General features: G+C 38.5%; 1 protein-coding gene across 1 annotated transcript in view; it reads left to right on the top strand.

The window, feature by feature from the left end:
• The window catches only part of MYO10 (myosin X), a 171,099-nt gene that overhangs the window by 141,406 nt on the left and 13,125 nt on the right, over window positions 1-16,568 (top strand). The window contains exons 22-32 of the mRNA XM_068931458.1: window positions 32-138; window positions 1,154-1,363; window positions 1,656-1,695; window positions 2,107-3,009; window positions 4,420-4,543; window positions 5,788-6,031; window positions 8,174-8,269; window positions 11,754-11,847; window positions 12,628-12,683; window positions 15,201-15,343; window positions 15,793-15,987. Coding sequence (XP_068787559.1) covers window positions 32-138; window positions 1,154-1,363; window positions 1,656-1,695; window positions 2,107-3,009; window positions 4,420-4,543; window positions 5,788-6,031; window positions 8,174-8,269; window positions 11,754-11,847; window positions 12,628-12,683; window positions 15,201-15,343; window positions 15,793-15,987 — 2,212 coding nt within the window. The remainder of the gene's footprint in view (window positions 1-31; window positions 139-1,153; window positions 1,364-1,655; window positions 1,696-2,106; window positions 3,010-4,419; window positions 4,544-5,787; window positions 6,032-8,173; window positions 8,270-11,753; window positions 11,848-12,627; window positions 12,684-15,200; window positions 15,344-15,792; window positions 15,988-16,568) is intronic.

Below are 16,568 nucleotides of genomic sequence, written 5' to 3'. Positions count from 1 at the left end.
AGGTTATTAAGCCAAGTGTTTTCTTGTGTAGGTTTTTCTCCGGGAATCCTTGGAACACAAGTTGGAGAAACAGCGAGAGGTGGAAGTCACCAAGGCAGCAATGATTATTCGAGCGCACATCTTAGGTTATGCAGCCCGGTAAGTAACTGGCTGAGAATATTCAATAGTTAAGCTTCTGAATAAATGGGTGAGGTGGTGGGCAGCTAAATTCTTTTGGCACAGTTCTTAATTTCTCATAGGGACCACACATCCAGATCTTGTAAGTGGCTTTTGAAAATACCAGCTTTGTCTTTGCCAGTCCCATAAATAAAACAAAATGGAGTTTAAATTATTTTCATGTAGTGAATAGGACAGTATAAAGGATAGGAGGTCAGCCAGTGTCCATATAATTGTATCATGGTATTTGATCGTGGTAGGAAATTTAGCTCCATGGCACCTAATGGGTCTACCCCAAGGTTACCACCTGACTGTCAAATTTACCTTTGCCATGCCATGATAATGACAGAGAAGGTAAATAAAACTGGTCAGTTTGGTTTCTAAAGAACTATGATATTAGATAACTGGTTTTGTTTGTTTACCTGGCTTCATGCATTATGTATTAGGTGGAGTTGCTCATCCCATCTATTTATTTCTCTGATTGTTGTATAAATCAGTAGAGGACAGTTTAAGGAAACTTGTTTGCATAATGAGATCATTTCTTTTCATGTATATATGAGCCTTGTCTACGTATTCTGACCAGTATGTCACAACAAAACTGTAATTCCCTTTTTAATGACAAAGCTATCCTGCTGTTTATATATTTTTTTTTTTTAAGAGATGTGGGATAGATATATTTGTATCTTCTTTCTCCACAGGCACACACACAAGCTGTACTTTGTAGAACCTTCTTGTCAGGGTATGAGAACACTGTAAGACTGGTATTTACGTTTCCTTAATAAAGATGGAGATAGCGCGCTCTCAGAAACAAGAGAGAAGCTCTTTCCTTTCCTAAGGAAGAGAATGTGAGCCAGAATGGGGAAAATATCACAGAGCTGGAAATAATAAATGGTTTGACTACTGTGGGCTCGTAATTGCAGGTCACCATGGCAGGACCTCTCAGGACCGTTCCATTAGATCCTTCTTTCCTTAGAAACTTGCTTTGTCTTTTTTTCAGAAAGCGATATAGAAAGGTTCTTTACTACGTGGTTGTGATACAGAAGAACTACAGAGCGTCCTGTGGTAGGAAAAGGTTCCTTTGCCTGAAGAAAGCAGCCATAATCCTTCAGAAGCAGCGGCGAGGCCAGCTTGCTCGACGCGTTTACAGAGAACGACTAGAGGAGAAGCGGCGGAAAGAGGAAGAAAGGAGAAAAGAGGAGGAAGAAAGGTACAGTATGCACTCTTACCTCACTCCTTCCTATCTATGCCATATTAAATCTCAGTCTGAATAGCCTTTGCTTCAGGGAAAATAAGTGACTTGAGAAATCTTTACTTCTGTTGCTGAAAGATGCATGTAGCTGTCATGTTAGTTTCATATTCACAAACACATCCTTATTTTTGGCTTTCCTTTTTATGTGGCAAATGATCTCTGTAAATGCAGCCATTGCCCCAGCACAGGTATGTGATGAGCTTATGCTGAATTTGATTTGCTAACATTTTTTTTCTTCCTTTACTTTTAGGGAAAGACTAAGGCAAGAAGCAGAGCGTCTTGCCCAGCAGGTAAATGATACTTAATGCTTTCTGCCATTCTGTTTATTTGAGTATCTCAGCCTAGCCATAAAAAAAAAAAAAAAGGCATCTGTGGCATTTAAACTGAACTTATTACAGTAGTTGGCAGATAAAGCCAAAGGAAACTTGATATAGTTGTTTGCATGGAAATTTCTTTCACCTCATGCTTCATTTAATTTCTGGCAGAGACTGAACTTTCTGCACGTACTTGAGTTTTCCAGTGTCTGTAAGTAAAAGTAATCATACTTTCATTTCTTTTTCTTTTCCTTTTCTTTTCTATGTAGGCACAAGGGTCCTTTTAAATGAACAGCATGGCTGGAGTATAGTGTTTTATTAAACAACAAAATAAGTAATCTTAGGTTTGCGGGTTTTTTTCTTTTTTTTTTTTCTTTTTGAACGTAGGCTGAAGAAGAGAGGAAGCAGCAGGAACTGGCTGCCATTCAGAAAGCCCAGAAGGAGGCAGAGCTGAAGCAAGAGGTGGAGAAGCAGAGAGAAAACAGACAGGTGGAAGAAATCTTGCGTCTGGAAAAAGAAATTGAAGACCTTCAGCGCATGAAGGAGCAGCAGGAGCTGTCCTTGACAGAGGCTTCGTTACAGAGGCTGCAGCAGCTCCGAGATGAGGAACTCAGGCGGCTTGAGGATGAAGCATGTCGAGCAGCCCAGGAGTTTCTGGAATCTCTGAACTTTGACGAGATTGACGAATGTGTCCGAAATATTGAGAGATCGCTGTCTGCGGGCAGCGGGTATCCTGCTGAGCTCACTGAACGGACTGGCAATGCATGCAGTGAAAAGCCCAGTTTTAACTTCAGCCAGCCATATCCTGAGGAAGAGGTAGATGAGGGCTTTGAAGCTGATGATGATGCATTTAAGGATTCACCCAATCCAAGTGAGCATGGCCATTCTGATCAAAGGACGAGTGGCATCAGAACAAGTGATGATTCCTCAGAAGAGGATCCCTACATGAATGATACTGTGGTGCCAACAATTCCTGCTGCTAGCAACACCATGCTTATACCTCCTACACATGATTCAGTCAGTCTCCACAACTCTTCAAGTGGTGAATCCACATATTGCATGCCAGAAAATGTATCATGCAGACCCCCGAATTCTGTGGAACTCATTTCTCCTGATGGAGACTACGATTACGACCAAGATGATTATGAAGATGGTGCTATTACTTCTGGTAGCAGCGTGACCTTCTCTAATTCACACAGTAGCCAGTGGTCCCCTGACTACCGATGCTCAGTGGGGACATACAATAGCTCTGGAGCATACAGATTTAGTTCTGAAGGAGCTCAGTCTTCTGTGAGTATCTTTGTTTTTGTTATCTAATAATTGGCAGAAGTTTTCTGATTTTTTTTTTTCCTTGAAAATGATGAGAGTTAACTCTAGTCACTGTCACTGTTCCTATAAATGTCTGTGTTGGATAAGGTTAGACGTCCTTACACTGCACTGGGACGTAGTTATCTGTTGCCGTCTAGATGACACTGGGGTGAGTGCGTTATAGTTTGCAGTCAGCATTTGAGCTGGTTCTGTCTTAGTTTTACCAGACTCTGCTCGTGCAAGTAGATTGTTCCATCTGTTTCAATGCAGAGCTGCACATTAATTTTGCAAGGACCTCTGTGTATGGCCTCAGATGCAATTCATAAGCAAAATTCTTTTGCTTGTGTATTTGCAGAGAGGGGCATGGCGGGAGAAATGATTTCAGGAAAAGTGTATTTGTTTGTTCCAACATGCAAGTTGGAACAGTACTGAACAAGCTGCCTGCAGAAATCCCTGAAATGCCAGATGTATATTGATATTATTTGAGAACAAATTTCACATGATGGCAAATGTGGGATTCTTGAAATGGCATTCTGGAGACGCACATTCATCTTGAAGAGCTCTTCTTCAGTGATGTTTACTGAACATACTGTGAGCTTTACTCTTACAAATATTTTTGCAAGAATATGATTTGCTCTACCACCTCAGAATACTTCTACGAGACTGTATGATTGGGTAAAGGAAAAATGGTATTTCAGCAACACTGACTTATTTCTAAGGAAAATGATAACAATAAAATGTCCGTTACAGTTGAGGTAATGAAATCCAGTCAAAGAGCTATCTTGATTTAGCTGTCATGGTCCTTGGGATGAGCTGACGATTCTTGCCTCTGAAGAGAACAGTTTTAATTTTCTACATTGAGGACTCCGATGTGTTTCATGGAGGGAGGTGTGGGTGTGGGGGGGTGTGAAATAGAACAGAAACTCAGCTAACCTCTGATTCTTTGGGGTGAGGGTGGATGGAAGCTGACTGCTACCACAGGTTGTGGAATATGTTTTCTTTTCAAGAGTCATCTAAACTGTTACCCACAGTACTTCAGTGGTGGAGGGAGATAGCAAAAGAGGGAATACCCCAGTCAGGCTCTTGCAAATAGATAACTTCCCTGAGCAGCTACAAAGCTGCCTCATAGATTTGTTATATGAAATTAGGGCTAGTGTGTAATCAAAGAGGACAGGCTGCAAAATGCTGATGCATAACTCTCAATTTTTAACTTTGACCAGTGACTCATTCCACTTACTACAGCATATTCCACTTAGTGAGGTGGACAGAACACAGCTGGGAATCGTGTTCTTTAGAATACATCATAAAAAGTTTTGGCTAAAGACTTGTAAACCTATTTTTTCTACGTTCTTTCCTGAAAGATCGTTTCACCTTTGTTCCTTTCTTCTGTAGTTTGAAGACAGTGAAGAAGATTTTGACTCCAGGTTTGATACAGATGATGAACTTTCCTACCGGAGGGATTCAGTCTATAGCTGTGTCAGCCTGCCCTACTTCCACAGTTTTCTGTACATGAAAGGTACTGGGTGAATCAGAATTGGCTGAAGTTACAAAATAACCAGAAATGTTTAGTACATCTTGCACTCCAGTTACTGTAGAATTAAGGTATTTTCTGAATTTTCAAATGGCAATAGGAAAGTCTGGAGAGAGGTGCTTTCGAATAAAGTTACTTGCATTGACCTACATCTGCCAGTGTTTTTATCCTCTGCAAAGAAACATTAACATTTTTAGTCTGTCTCTGTTTCATATTACGTCTTTGCTGGCTCATAAACAATGGAGTATCCAGTACAAATAGAGCAGAATAACTCCCAAAGTCCCATTGTAGCAAATTTTGAGGAAAGCTGCTTCCTGTCCCAAAACACCTGCAACATAGGCAGCATTCTGTATTGCTGGCCGGTTTTACTGACCTTGGTAGACTTTCAGTGGGATCTGAAAGATTGGAAGAGCCCCTGTAATAGCGTAGGGGCACGAATGTCTCTGAAAGAATATACACGGGTGTTGTCTGGTTACAGTTCTTGGTTTTACCTTTGATGATTGGTACTATTGTATAATCTAGGCGAGTTCTTGTATGCTACCCATCATGGCAGCATAACTTAACTTTGATTTTCATGGAATTGGAACAGTGATGAATGGGTGCATAGGTATGTTTGTGTGAAAAATAATATTTGCGGTCGTCACTAGTATGCCTTTTACCCTCTGATAAGGCTAGCAGTAAGTTTTGGCAGAATGACTGGAGTAAAATCGTTTGGCTAAGGTTTTTATGATGGATGTAACTATAGTAGAAGCTATGTTATCTACCATTACAAACCTCACATGAAGTTAAACAGTATAGGCACTTTGGTATGACTGAATTCACACAAGTTTATTTTCTGCTCTACGTATAGGTTTTTAGGTTTTTGTGGTTTTGAGTTTGCCTCTTAGTAACCACCAGTATTTAAGAAAATTAGAAAGAGAAAAGGGTTGAACGCTTACTAACTTCTCTTAGATTGTCATTGAGATGTATTGAAAATAGTGTTGAAGATCTGGTTTTCGTTTGCAGTAAAGCTATTTTATAATTTAAGGGTCTTTAGATTGTAAACAATATGGTGGTCTTCAGAATATGTGAAAATGAGATCTGTGGTTTCATGGCTTACAGCAGAGACTCAGATTAATTGCAGCATTATTGATCAATGTCTTCCAGTCTTGGTTTGGTAACTGCTTCTGTTTTATAATATAATTGTCTGTCTTAACTGCTTATAAACCAGCATCTGTCTCTTTTGCCAGGTGGCTTAATAAACACTTGGAAGCGACGCTGGTGTGTCCTGAAAGATGAGACCTTTCTGTGGTTTCGTTCCAAGCAAGAAGCACTTAAGCAGGGTTGGCTTCACAAAAAGGGGGGTGGATCATCTACGCTTTCCAGAAGGAACTGGAAGAAACGATGGTTTGTTCTCAGACAGTCCAGGTTGATGTACTTTGAAAATGACAGTGAAGAAAAGCTAAAGGGCGCCATTGATGTCCGAACAGCCAAGTAGGTTTAATATGTGTTTATATGTGTCATAGTTCTTCCTAAATGCTTCTTGGGGCTTAATCTGTTGAGTGCCCTGACTTCAAATTGTATGTGTGCAAGCATGTGCATATGTGTGACAAAGATCTTGAAAGTAAGCGTTGTCTTTACTTGGCTCTCTCTTAAATCCACAGAGTGCGCAAAGTTAAGCTAGTGTTGACTACTTGGGAAAATGGCAGCTCTAATGAACCCATCTAGGCTTTCTCCCAGACTGGAGGTCCCACTTAGCCTGTAATGATCCCCAAGGCAAATTGGGGCATGCTGCCAACTCTGTAGCCATAGGCAAAGCTAGAATGGAGAGGGTGGAATTAATAGGCCATGAATATATTTTTGCTAGCATAGGTCAGAGCTTCTATCTTCTATATTCATTTATGATTTCTTTACATCTTTGACGTAGTTGTGGTACAGAACTGTGGTACAGTTTGACAGAAAAGTCTTTAATGCACATATTCATTTCAAAAATTTAGAATTAGTAAACGTAATTTAACAATTTATGTCTTGCCAGCAAAGTTCCTTATGCCTTATAATTTTAAGCTTCTTCGGGCATGCATCAAAAAAAAGTTTTTTAAGGGATAGTACTTTTCCTTTTAAACAGTCAGTACATTTTGTGAATTTGTGGATTATCTAACAAAAATCAGAGCGTGCTACTGTTGGTCGTCTCATTTCTGCATAAAAGTGTACCTAAGCTATTTTCCATGGTTCTGGTAGAGAAAAGTAGGAATGTCTGTAACACTCACTTTCACTCTGCTCCTTGTAAACTGCAACTATCCATTTTATTTTATTAATTTAACAGAGTATTTAACTTAAATTGAAAACGTAGATTAATTTTTTTCATTTGGAAGTCTTTGAACCTGATTCAAGCAGAAAAAAGTAAATAGTTTTAGTGAGCATCCCGACTTGCTCTTGTAAAAGCAATGGGCAGCTGGCTGTCAAGTAAATCTGTATAGACTGCAGTTCCTACCACAAATTTCTTGTTGCAGCTGACTTTGACTGTCTCATGTGATGTAGCATTTATTAAACTTTTTTTCTAATTTATTGAAAACTTTTTTATTGTCGCCATATAGTTTCATTGACTGTGCCCTGGAGATTTTTTTTGTTGAACTTAACTTCAAAATTGTCATGCAAAGGTTCTTGAACTTACCTTGAACTGTAAGTTCGATCAATGAGTATTTGTACGTAAAATTACTAGAAGAAAGCCTACTTGTATTTAAAGTGTTGTACGTTGTGAGAAATGAGCAATAGCTTTTCTAGGTAACTTTAATATTCACTGAGCACGCTCCTAACATATAATATCATATGGCTTACATACTTCACTACTCCATATTAGGGACCTTATTCAAATAAAGTAAATATTGTGCTGCTTCACTTAAAATTCACAACTGGGACGTACTTTGCAGACACTGGGAAGAAGGAAGCCAAATTAAATAAAAAGATGTGGAATTATATCTTTTTAGTAACAGATAAATAAAAATTTCATCACGAGGCTGATAAGCGGAGCTCACATATATTGTATATAGGAGAGACATTTATGAGAAGAGTATAACTGAGAAGGGAGTATAGCTGATTAAGAAGGAAGTAATAAGCCTCAGACAAATGCGGTAAAGCAGCAGAAAGAAAATCAAGTTGGTGTTTTAAGCTTAAGCAAAATCTTATCTTCCATTAGAAACTTCCAAATTTAACGTAATACTAATCAGGTTTTTTGGCGTTATTTTTTGTTCTTTAAGAGCTTTCCTTTCACCACTCCTAAAATTACATGGGTATTCAATGAGTTCATAAATAAATCGATCTCTCAGCTCTGGTCATCTTTGCCTCTTTCAAGGTTTGATAATGCATTTTCTTAGGTCTTGTTAAAACAGTAACAGAATAGTCAACTTTGAATAGTAACATTCATAACAGTTTGAATATTTATAATGTATAGGCAGAAAACACTAGCTTTGGTGAACTGATCACACTGTGCATCCTGCAAATGACCCTGCTTAATGTTGATTGCTTAAAAATGTCTTTTTTTAAGTACCAGTGGTTTGCGAGCCTCTCAGCCTCTCGTGGCATTTTCAAAATATGTTGATGATTTCTAATACTAAATCTTTGTGTTTATCTTGTTCGCAGAGAGATTGTTGATAATACAGGCAAAGAAAATGGTATTGATCTAATAATGGGTGATAGGACCTATCATTTGATTGCTGAGTCTCCTGAGGATGCAAGGTATGAAAATAATTAAGTTTTTTTTTTTTTTTTTTTTAGCTTCCATGCCATTCTGACTCATGCTTATCATTTTATTTGCTCGTTATCACAAAATACTCCGGTTGAGTTAAGTGCTTTGTATTTAACACTTTTTTGAAAGGCCTGCTGAGAAAATAAACCTGTGGGAAGAGTCAAACTGTCAATGAAATATTGCCTAGAACTTGGCTGTGCGTGCTTTCCCCATTAATTACTAGTAACTATCTGAAATACAGTGTGTCTGTAGAGAAGCAATAATGCTGCCTTTCTTGTGCGTTACCATGTCTGTGTTTAGCTCCATAAAAGCTTAATTCAACATTTAAGACCCTGTCAGTTCTGAAATAAAGTATTATCTTTTAGGCTTGGGATGTTTGCCTAAGCAGAGCCTAAAATCTTTTCAGATAAAAGCTGTAACACGGTCACTGTATTTTAGGGTGAAAGCGTGTTCACGAATAAGAAGGGATTGCACCAGTGTTGCCTTTTTTTGCTGACTTAAAAGGGCCTTGCTTTTGTTTCTAAAGGATCCATATCAAACTTTAGGGGGAAATGACAAGGCTGGCAGGTGAGGAGCAAGCTTAACTTGTCAGATAGGTTGTAGTGTATCTTTAAAAAAAAAAAAAAAAAAAAAGCAAAATAAAACAAAAAACCCCACACTGCAGTTTCTGTGAGATAACAACATACTTGTCTATCATTTATAAAATCAAGTATTTAAGCAAAGTGAACTCAGTAATCAAATCTTATTACCCACTGCCTTGCTGCCCCAAGGCCGGAATACAGGATGCCTATGTCAAAATTGCTTGAGCTAATTTTGCTCTGGAGCCTTGAAAATTGCTTCATATTTTTACTTTTTTTAAATAGGTACAATACTTTCCTTTATCACAGGATACTGGGTATAAATTTAGCCGTGCTTACAATGCAGAATCATTACTTATTTTTAGGCATCCTTAAATTACACTTGAAATAAGTATGAACTTTCTAGCATTCATTATTAAGATTCCTGTGTGATGCGATTAAGTTTAAAAGTGAAGATTCAGTTAAAGTTTTGTTAAACTTCTGTACAAGCCCTGATAAAGGTTCCTCAGGGACCAGTAACAAATTACCAGTGTAAAGACGTTCATATCTGTTTTCCAGTATATATCTCTTAAGTTTTTTCCTAAATGTGGAGAGAAGTACATCGCTGTCATTGTCTATAGTACCCATAATACACACAATCCAGATTAAATTGCTTTTTACTGGTGTATTTCATGTTTTTTTTTTCACAGTCATCCTGGAAAACTTTAATGTGTGTGGGAGATGTGTAAGGATTTGCAGACGGGCTTAAGTCAAAGCCTCATAACTGTTCAGTATTGTTAAAAAATGAAGTACAAAATTATGGGACTGTGTTGGTTTGTTCTAGACCTGCTACTGAGACCATCTGTCCTTTTACAGTTACTGAAGTACTGACCTAAAGATGTCTTTTCCCTTTAAAAACTTATTTTGCACAGGGGCTGGGAATGATCTGAGTTTCCATCAAATGAAGGGGAAAAGAAACCTGAAAAAAAAAATATTTTGATCATGGAAGTCTATTTGAAGAAAGACATAACATTTTAATGGGCAGCCATTCTTATGGGTTTACTTCTTTCAACCCCAAGTCTGTCTTTTTCCATATTCCTGGGTTCTAGGACTCAACTGAAAGTCAAGGGCAGTCCTGAGAGAGAAGAAAACAAAGGGAGGCTAAAATCTGCCTTGTCTTCTGCAGAGTGCCACGCTGAATTTCTTTTTCATTGTTTACACAAAGATTACATGAAATTAGGAAAACTCTGCACTGGTTTTTAAAAGCCAGTTATAAATTATTAATAGCTGTGCTTGTAGTGCTGTGAAGTTTTTTGTTTTCTTTTTTTTAATAAAAGATTGACTTTTAAATAGGCTTGCAATTCATGATCCCAAAAGGAAAGTTGAATTTAATCTGTGGGAATCTTTTGGTAGTTGAGGTCTAGGTTCTTCAGCTCACTGTTTCCTCTGTCTAGATATCCCTCCCTCATTTGGAAGGGTTTTCAGTGATTTTGTCTTATGTCAGTAGTCCTTCCAGCAAAGTGTCACGCACAACCTGTCTGTAGATATGTCTCAAGTCTTAACAAAGAGCTTTTCTGAGAGGAAAAAATCAAAACTAAGTAGATGATCATGGTAGATATGTATTATCTATCTAGATAATACCTATCTAGGTAGATAGGTATCAGTAGATTATCAAGATCTTTATGGTTATTTCTAATGGAAACATAAGCTGTTAGGAAGGATTTAAGATGACATGGAAGCAGTGGTACTGCTTGACTGACTACGCAGGTTTTCTCTAGCTATTTTGACAGCCCGGTTTCCAGATATCTACAGTTATGGAGAGCAGCTGCTTTCCAGATGCTGGAGTTCAGGAGGCAGCAAGTTAGTTTGATAGGCATGAATTCTGTGACTACAAGCACTTGCAGAAGAGAGAGCTTTATGTTTAAAGCCAGTAATTTTGCATTTGTTTTCCCACTGGTAGTGGCAGGAACCTTCTGCAGAGAAGTAAGGAGACAGTTTTAAAGGCTGGGCTTTTAAGACCTTTGAAAACTTGGCCCCAGGTGGTTTTAATGAGAATGGCAAATTCATATCTCAAAGAATGGCATCCAAGAACCAGCCAAACAGGCCAAGCTCTGCCTTCAAATTTCAGTAGGATTGCTTAGAGCAGTTGAACTTTAGCATATACAAGTGCCAGGAGGGCAGAGATTTCCCAGAAGCAGAAGGTGTGGTTGGAATTAAAATCTGCAATTACTGCTCAGCACTAGGTGTTGGAATACTGGAAACTTGACTGCCAATCTCCTGGTAGAAATACAAGGCCACTGGAGTGGCGCAAATTGACTCTGGTCTTTCCAGCAGCTGGACGTTCCAGTGTTTCACTGGGAACAAAAAATGTAGAGGTAGTTGCTTGGGGTTTTTATTCTTTTTTCCCCTCTCAATTGGGCTTCTACAGAAGATTTGATGGACTTTTTTGGCAGCCTTTGCAGAAGTATCATGGTAGGAAACCATTGGCAGTCGCATCATCAGTTCAGCAGAATTTATCATTTGAAGATTGAGAGTCTCATTAAAGGCTTTGTGTGTAGCTAGTGATGTATGTTTTTGGATGACATGGGTAGAATGTGTTACAGATACTTCCTAAGCATTCAGGTGTTTCCGTGTGATTACTGCCAGTTTTTTCAAAGGTGCCACTTTTTTATACAAGGCATTTGTCTTCAGACGGAAGGGTATGACATGAACTTGGAGGGGAGATCTGAGGGGGCTTGTTAGTATCCAGTATTACTTGAACTGACATAAAGCCTTGCTGCTTTTATGCATGTTGACAACAGGAATCTTAAGCAATTTCAAAAACCTGAAGAACCTGCTAGGTCTCTGCAGAACAAAGGTGACAAAAGGCTTGTGCGCAAGCAACATTTTACTTACACTGCTGCCTTTCCCTCCACAGCCAGTGGTTTAGTGTACTGAGTCAAGTCCATGCGTCCACAGAGCAAGAGATCCGAGAGATGCACGATGAGCAGGCAAATCCACAGAATGCCGTGGTAAGTCTAGAGCTGAAGAACTTTCCAAAGCAAATATTTTTAGAAAACAAGGGACACACTGTGGTGGCTGCAGGACTTGATATCTTCTGAAAATCACAACCTAGATTTCCTTGAGTGCACTGGTAGCTGTGACACTGGCTACAGGCTGCAGTAGCCTTGTACATACAGAAGAGGAGGGACAGAATTCTTATTCCCTCTTGCATTCACCTTAACAAAAAGTGTGTGTGTTGGGTTCATTTTTTTCTGGTCCAGTCCTCTGTCGAACCACAGTGTACACTTGAGTTTGAAGTCTTGCAAAGATACAGTTAATGAGTAAATTAAAAACCCAAGAGCAAAAAGTTGAGATTTTTCCAGCCCTGTGCTTATCATGTTATACAGCATGCACTGGGAATAATATGATAGGTGTAAAACCTACTATCAAGCAAAGGGAAATAAAAATTTCTGCTTAATGACTTCATAAGTTTGTTCTGAGAGGATGCTATTTACAATGAGATGGCACTTTCAGGTCAAAACTTCAAGCAGGTGTGGAAACAGAGAAAAATAAGAGCAATTTTTGAGCTGCCTCCAACTTAACTAAAGATATAATCTCTTATTGAATCTGTTCATCTAAGTCTTTTACTTTTCCTCTCTGTAGTTTTAATGGTTAGGAGAAAAGCGATGCCCGAATCTGCAGCTCATTTTGTGTAATCAAAGTTGCTACTCCTTTCACCTATCTCTGAGCAGTGTACAGTGAGTAATGTAAATGTCTTCCTCCTTCTCTGATTTGATATTTGTTTATAGGGTACACTTGACGTAGGATTAATTGATTCTGTCTGTGCTGCTGACAATCCAGATAGGTAAGTCAGAACCATGTCTGGTAAATTCCTTTCTTCTTCTCCTCTCTCTAGCCAAAATGAGATGCTTTATACTTTAGTCTCCATATTCTACTGACCAACCACGCGTGAAAATGGTTCGTTATTGCCTCCCTTTTGATAGTACCAAACGCCATGTTTTAAAACAGGAGAAGTGGGAATTTTGTGCTTTTTCTGTGGGGGCTTCACTAACCTCCCTGACATTGCTCCATATATGCACTGTTCAGCAATTTTGCTTCTACAGTGATCCAAAGGTTGAAGATAAGTATGTCTTTTGCTTATGCAAGTAATGCTTCTGAAAAGAGAAGCCTATTTTCAGTTCAATTTACAACAGGGTAGGCAGAAAATTCCTTTTAACGTTTTGCTATTCATCGTCTTGTGCAGGAAGGTTGTATTGTACTAAGGTAGTGAGTTGGATGAAAATTATTTCCTAGAATGAGAATGGTTTAGGGAGGGGACGGGGAGTTTATAACAAACATGACTGCAGCATCACAAATCTGGTCATTATATTCTTAGTTCTTGAACTAAGAGAGAAAAAGTAATCTGGGTTCAGGCTATGACTCTAGTTATAAGGTTACTAGCTATCAAGTATTATTTGTATTGTACTAGTTCATTCCAGTCTCCTCATTGAAAATGTGTGAAACAACTGGTTTTAAGTGATTGGCTTTTCTTGGTTTACCAAAGTCCAGATCCTGTAAGTAATTGTGATTATAAGCCTAGGCTTCCTAAACAGTACAACACAAAACGTGCAAAGCCTTCAAAATATTACGTTAGAAAGACTTTTCTTGCGAAAGCATTTTTCACATAGAGTTTTTTTCTTGTACGTTTGCCAATTTCTTTAATTCTCTGAGTCTAGGAATGTAAATCAGAGATGGAAGGTTTTTCAACTGTTAGCAGTTAAGAAATGAAGATAATCTGTCTGATGTAGGCAATAGAATATTTTTGTCTTGACACATACAGACCCACAACTGCAAGCTCAAAAGAGAGGCTGAGTTGAGACCCTTTGATTCTGTATTCATAAAGAATCCCAAGAACGGTCTTACATCATTTTCTTAAACTGGGGAGGAGGAAAGGGAGCCCAGAAGGCTGGATACTTTTGATCATAACCTGTTGTTCGGTAGCTTGTTCAGCCTTAGTTTTTACCCTAGCGGTGTTCTTTCTCATCATAAGCTACAGCTTATCTGTAACATCTCTTTTGGATACCATATTTATCCAGCTTTCTATAGTGTGCTGCACTTAATTCAGTCTACTGGTCCCTTCTCTTCACACTGGTTTTAAAATATAGTCAACAGAATTCTTCAGTTCACATCTCCACCTGTTTCCTCCTCCACCACTCTTCCTGAATAATTTAACACTTTCTCCAATGTGCATGTGACCAAAACTCTGATCACTCCTTTACCCTTTTGTGGCGCTGATCAGCACAACAGTAGATAAATCTTTTCCTCTCCCTCTGTAAAAGGTATCCAAAAAAGATGCTGCTGCTTGCTTTTTCTCTGTATTCACCTCATTAGAACTTACTTGCATGCTTCACATCTGTGACTTAGCTTACCGTAACCCCCCTTCACCATGTATTCTAATTTTACCTCCTAATCATTTTATTTAATGTTTTTTTTTATCCCATTCTCAATCTGGCTTTTAAATGGCACAATGCTGTTTTTAGAGAATGGTAACATTTGTGGGTGAACATCTCCATCCCCATAAACAACTTTTTTTGACTGGTTCCAAATTCCACCCAACTGCTTTCTTGTTAGGACTGTACAGTGGCGACCTATGAGCTTCTTGTCCACGGGGCAGCCTGGACTGCATTCTTCCCGTTTGCTACGTCTGATACAGTTCTTTAAAAGTTTGTGTGTTCCAGGATGAAAACACTGATGGTTAAAGGGTTAAAGCACGTGGTTTGTAGACTGAAAAACCTGCCCCTCTAATCCAGAGTGCTATCAACACAGTTCACTTGGGCTAATTCCTCATGCTTCAGTGAATCCTGGTGTAGGACTGGGTGAAAGCCAGACTCTCATTAAAAATAGATTGTACTGTCTGCGAATTGAGTTGCACTGCCTTCAAATAAAAGGATCTGTGTTCACATACTGCTTCATTATGGACCTTTGTAAATTGTAGTTGGTTTTAGCTAATGTAACTACTGAAGCAGATACTTTAAATAAAACTGACCCCAAAATACAGTTTTGATTCATACCCAAAGCTGATTAAAGACTGGAGGTTTTTCTCACCATGGTTTTATTTTGAGATAGGACAAATTGCAATTTAACATAAACTTTCCCACCATTTGGAGCCCTAGAATTTTGGTGCGATTCCAAAGTTATTAAGTCTTTTCAAATGCTCAAAGTTTTTAGGTTTAGTGGTGTTGAAATAAATGGTTTAGAGGTGGACAGTATTTGTCTGAATAGAAAATGCAAACAATGGATACTGTTTATGCTTATGGCAAGCAAGGTAAACAGTACATATTTTTATTGTAGAGGCTTTTTCAATCTTCATTTGTTTTCATAGACCCAATTCATTTGTGATCATCACTGCTAATCGTGTTCTTCACTGTAATGCTGACACTCCTGAAGAGATGCATCACTGGATAACCCTACTGCAAAGGTCAAAGGGGGACACCAGAGTGGAGGGACAAGAATTCATTGTGAGAGGTAAGAACTGAGTGAAATAGTACCAAAGTAAATAAGATCCATTTACCTGGAAAGAGGTTGTTCCCAAATTACAGTCTGTGAAACAAGCTAGTATAGCGTGGCAGTGTTGGGTCCTCACCTTGTACCGTGCAGTTTACTCGTAACTAAGTACGTCTGAAATTATGGTCATACTGTGCTATGTAAGAAGCCACTGTAATGATCACAAAAGTTTTTTTGTATATTGACAAAACAAATTTTCTGGGTAAACAACAATGTTGCAAATTTGTCAGACAAATTTTATGTAATACTTTAAACATTTCATTATTTGAAAATTTTCCTCCAAGTTGTTTAATATGTGGGCTGAACAATTCACATCATATTTTCGTTGTAAAAAGTATACAACTAACTTTTAGCAAAATAATTTTGTCCAACTCTGTAAAATAAAGTGTGATTCAAATTGTCTTTAACAGGATGGCTACACAAGGAAGTAAAAAACAACCCAAAGATGTCTTCGTTAAAACTAAAGAAGCGTTGGTTTGTTTTGACGCACAATTCTTTGGATTACTACAAGAGTTCCGAGAAGAATGCTTTGAAACTGGGTACGCTGGTCTTAAACAGCCTCTGCTCTGTGGTCCCACCTGATGAAAAAATCTTCAAAGAGACAGGTAATTGTTTGCGTTTGTTCGAATATGCTTTCAGTTGCCTTCTGTCCTACCTATTTATGCAACGAACAATGCATTAAAGTATTTTAAATGGAGTACTAAGGTGGCAGTTTGACCGAATTGCGCTCCTAAGTCACTGAGGCGTTATACAGGGACAAACTAGGCAAAAGACAGCAGTAATAACGTATAGAGTGGTAAAACTTGTTCTTACCAACATTCACGTTATCTCAGACTGACACTTGTGCTAAGTTATCTTGAATACTCATGCGTACACATCAAAGGTGTGGGAAAGGCATATGGGTAGTGCTTTTTTCATACGTTACTTCGTGTTGAGGAGCTCTGAAGACTAACATTGATGGAGCAAATAGAAGAAGATCTAGGGTAAGAGTCCAGTTTGTGCTCACCTATATACTACATCTGAGTCAGCTCCCTAGTACAATTTCAGAACTGGTTTTCAGCTCTGATGTGGCTATTTGCAAATGAGAAGTGATGGCTGACTGTCCTGTGTAACCTCATTGGGGTCACTGACACTTCGAAGAGGTTTTTGACAGTGAAAGATTAAATAGATTTTCCTTAGTTGAAAC

This window comes from Struthio camelus, chromosome 2, assembly GCF_040807025.1.
Source record: "Struthio camelus isolate bStrCam1 chromosome 2, bStrCam1.hap1, whole genome shotgun sequence".
NCBI classification, from domain to species: domain Eukaryota; kingdom Metazoa; phylum Chordata; class Aves; order Struthioniformes; family Struthionidae; genus Struthio; species Struthio camelus.
This window is presented reverse-complemented; position numbering and strand designations above follow the sequence as displayed.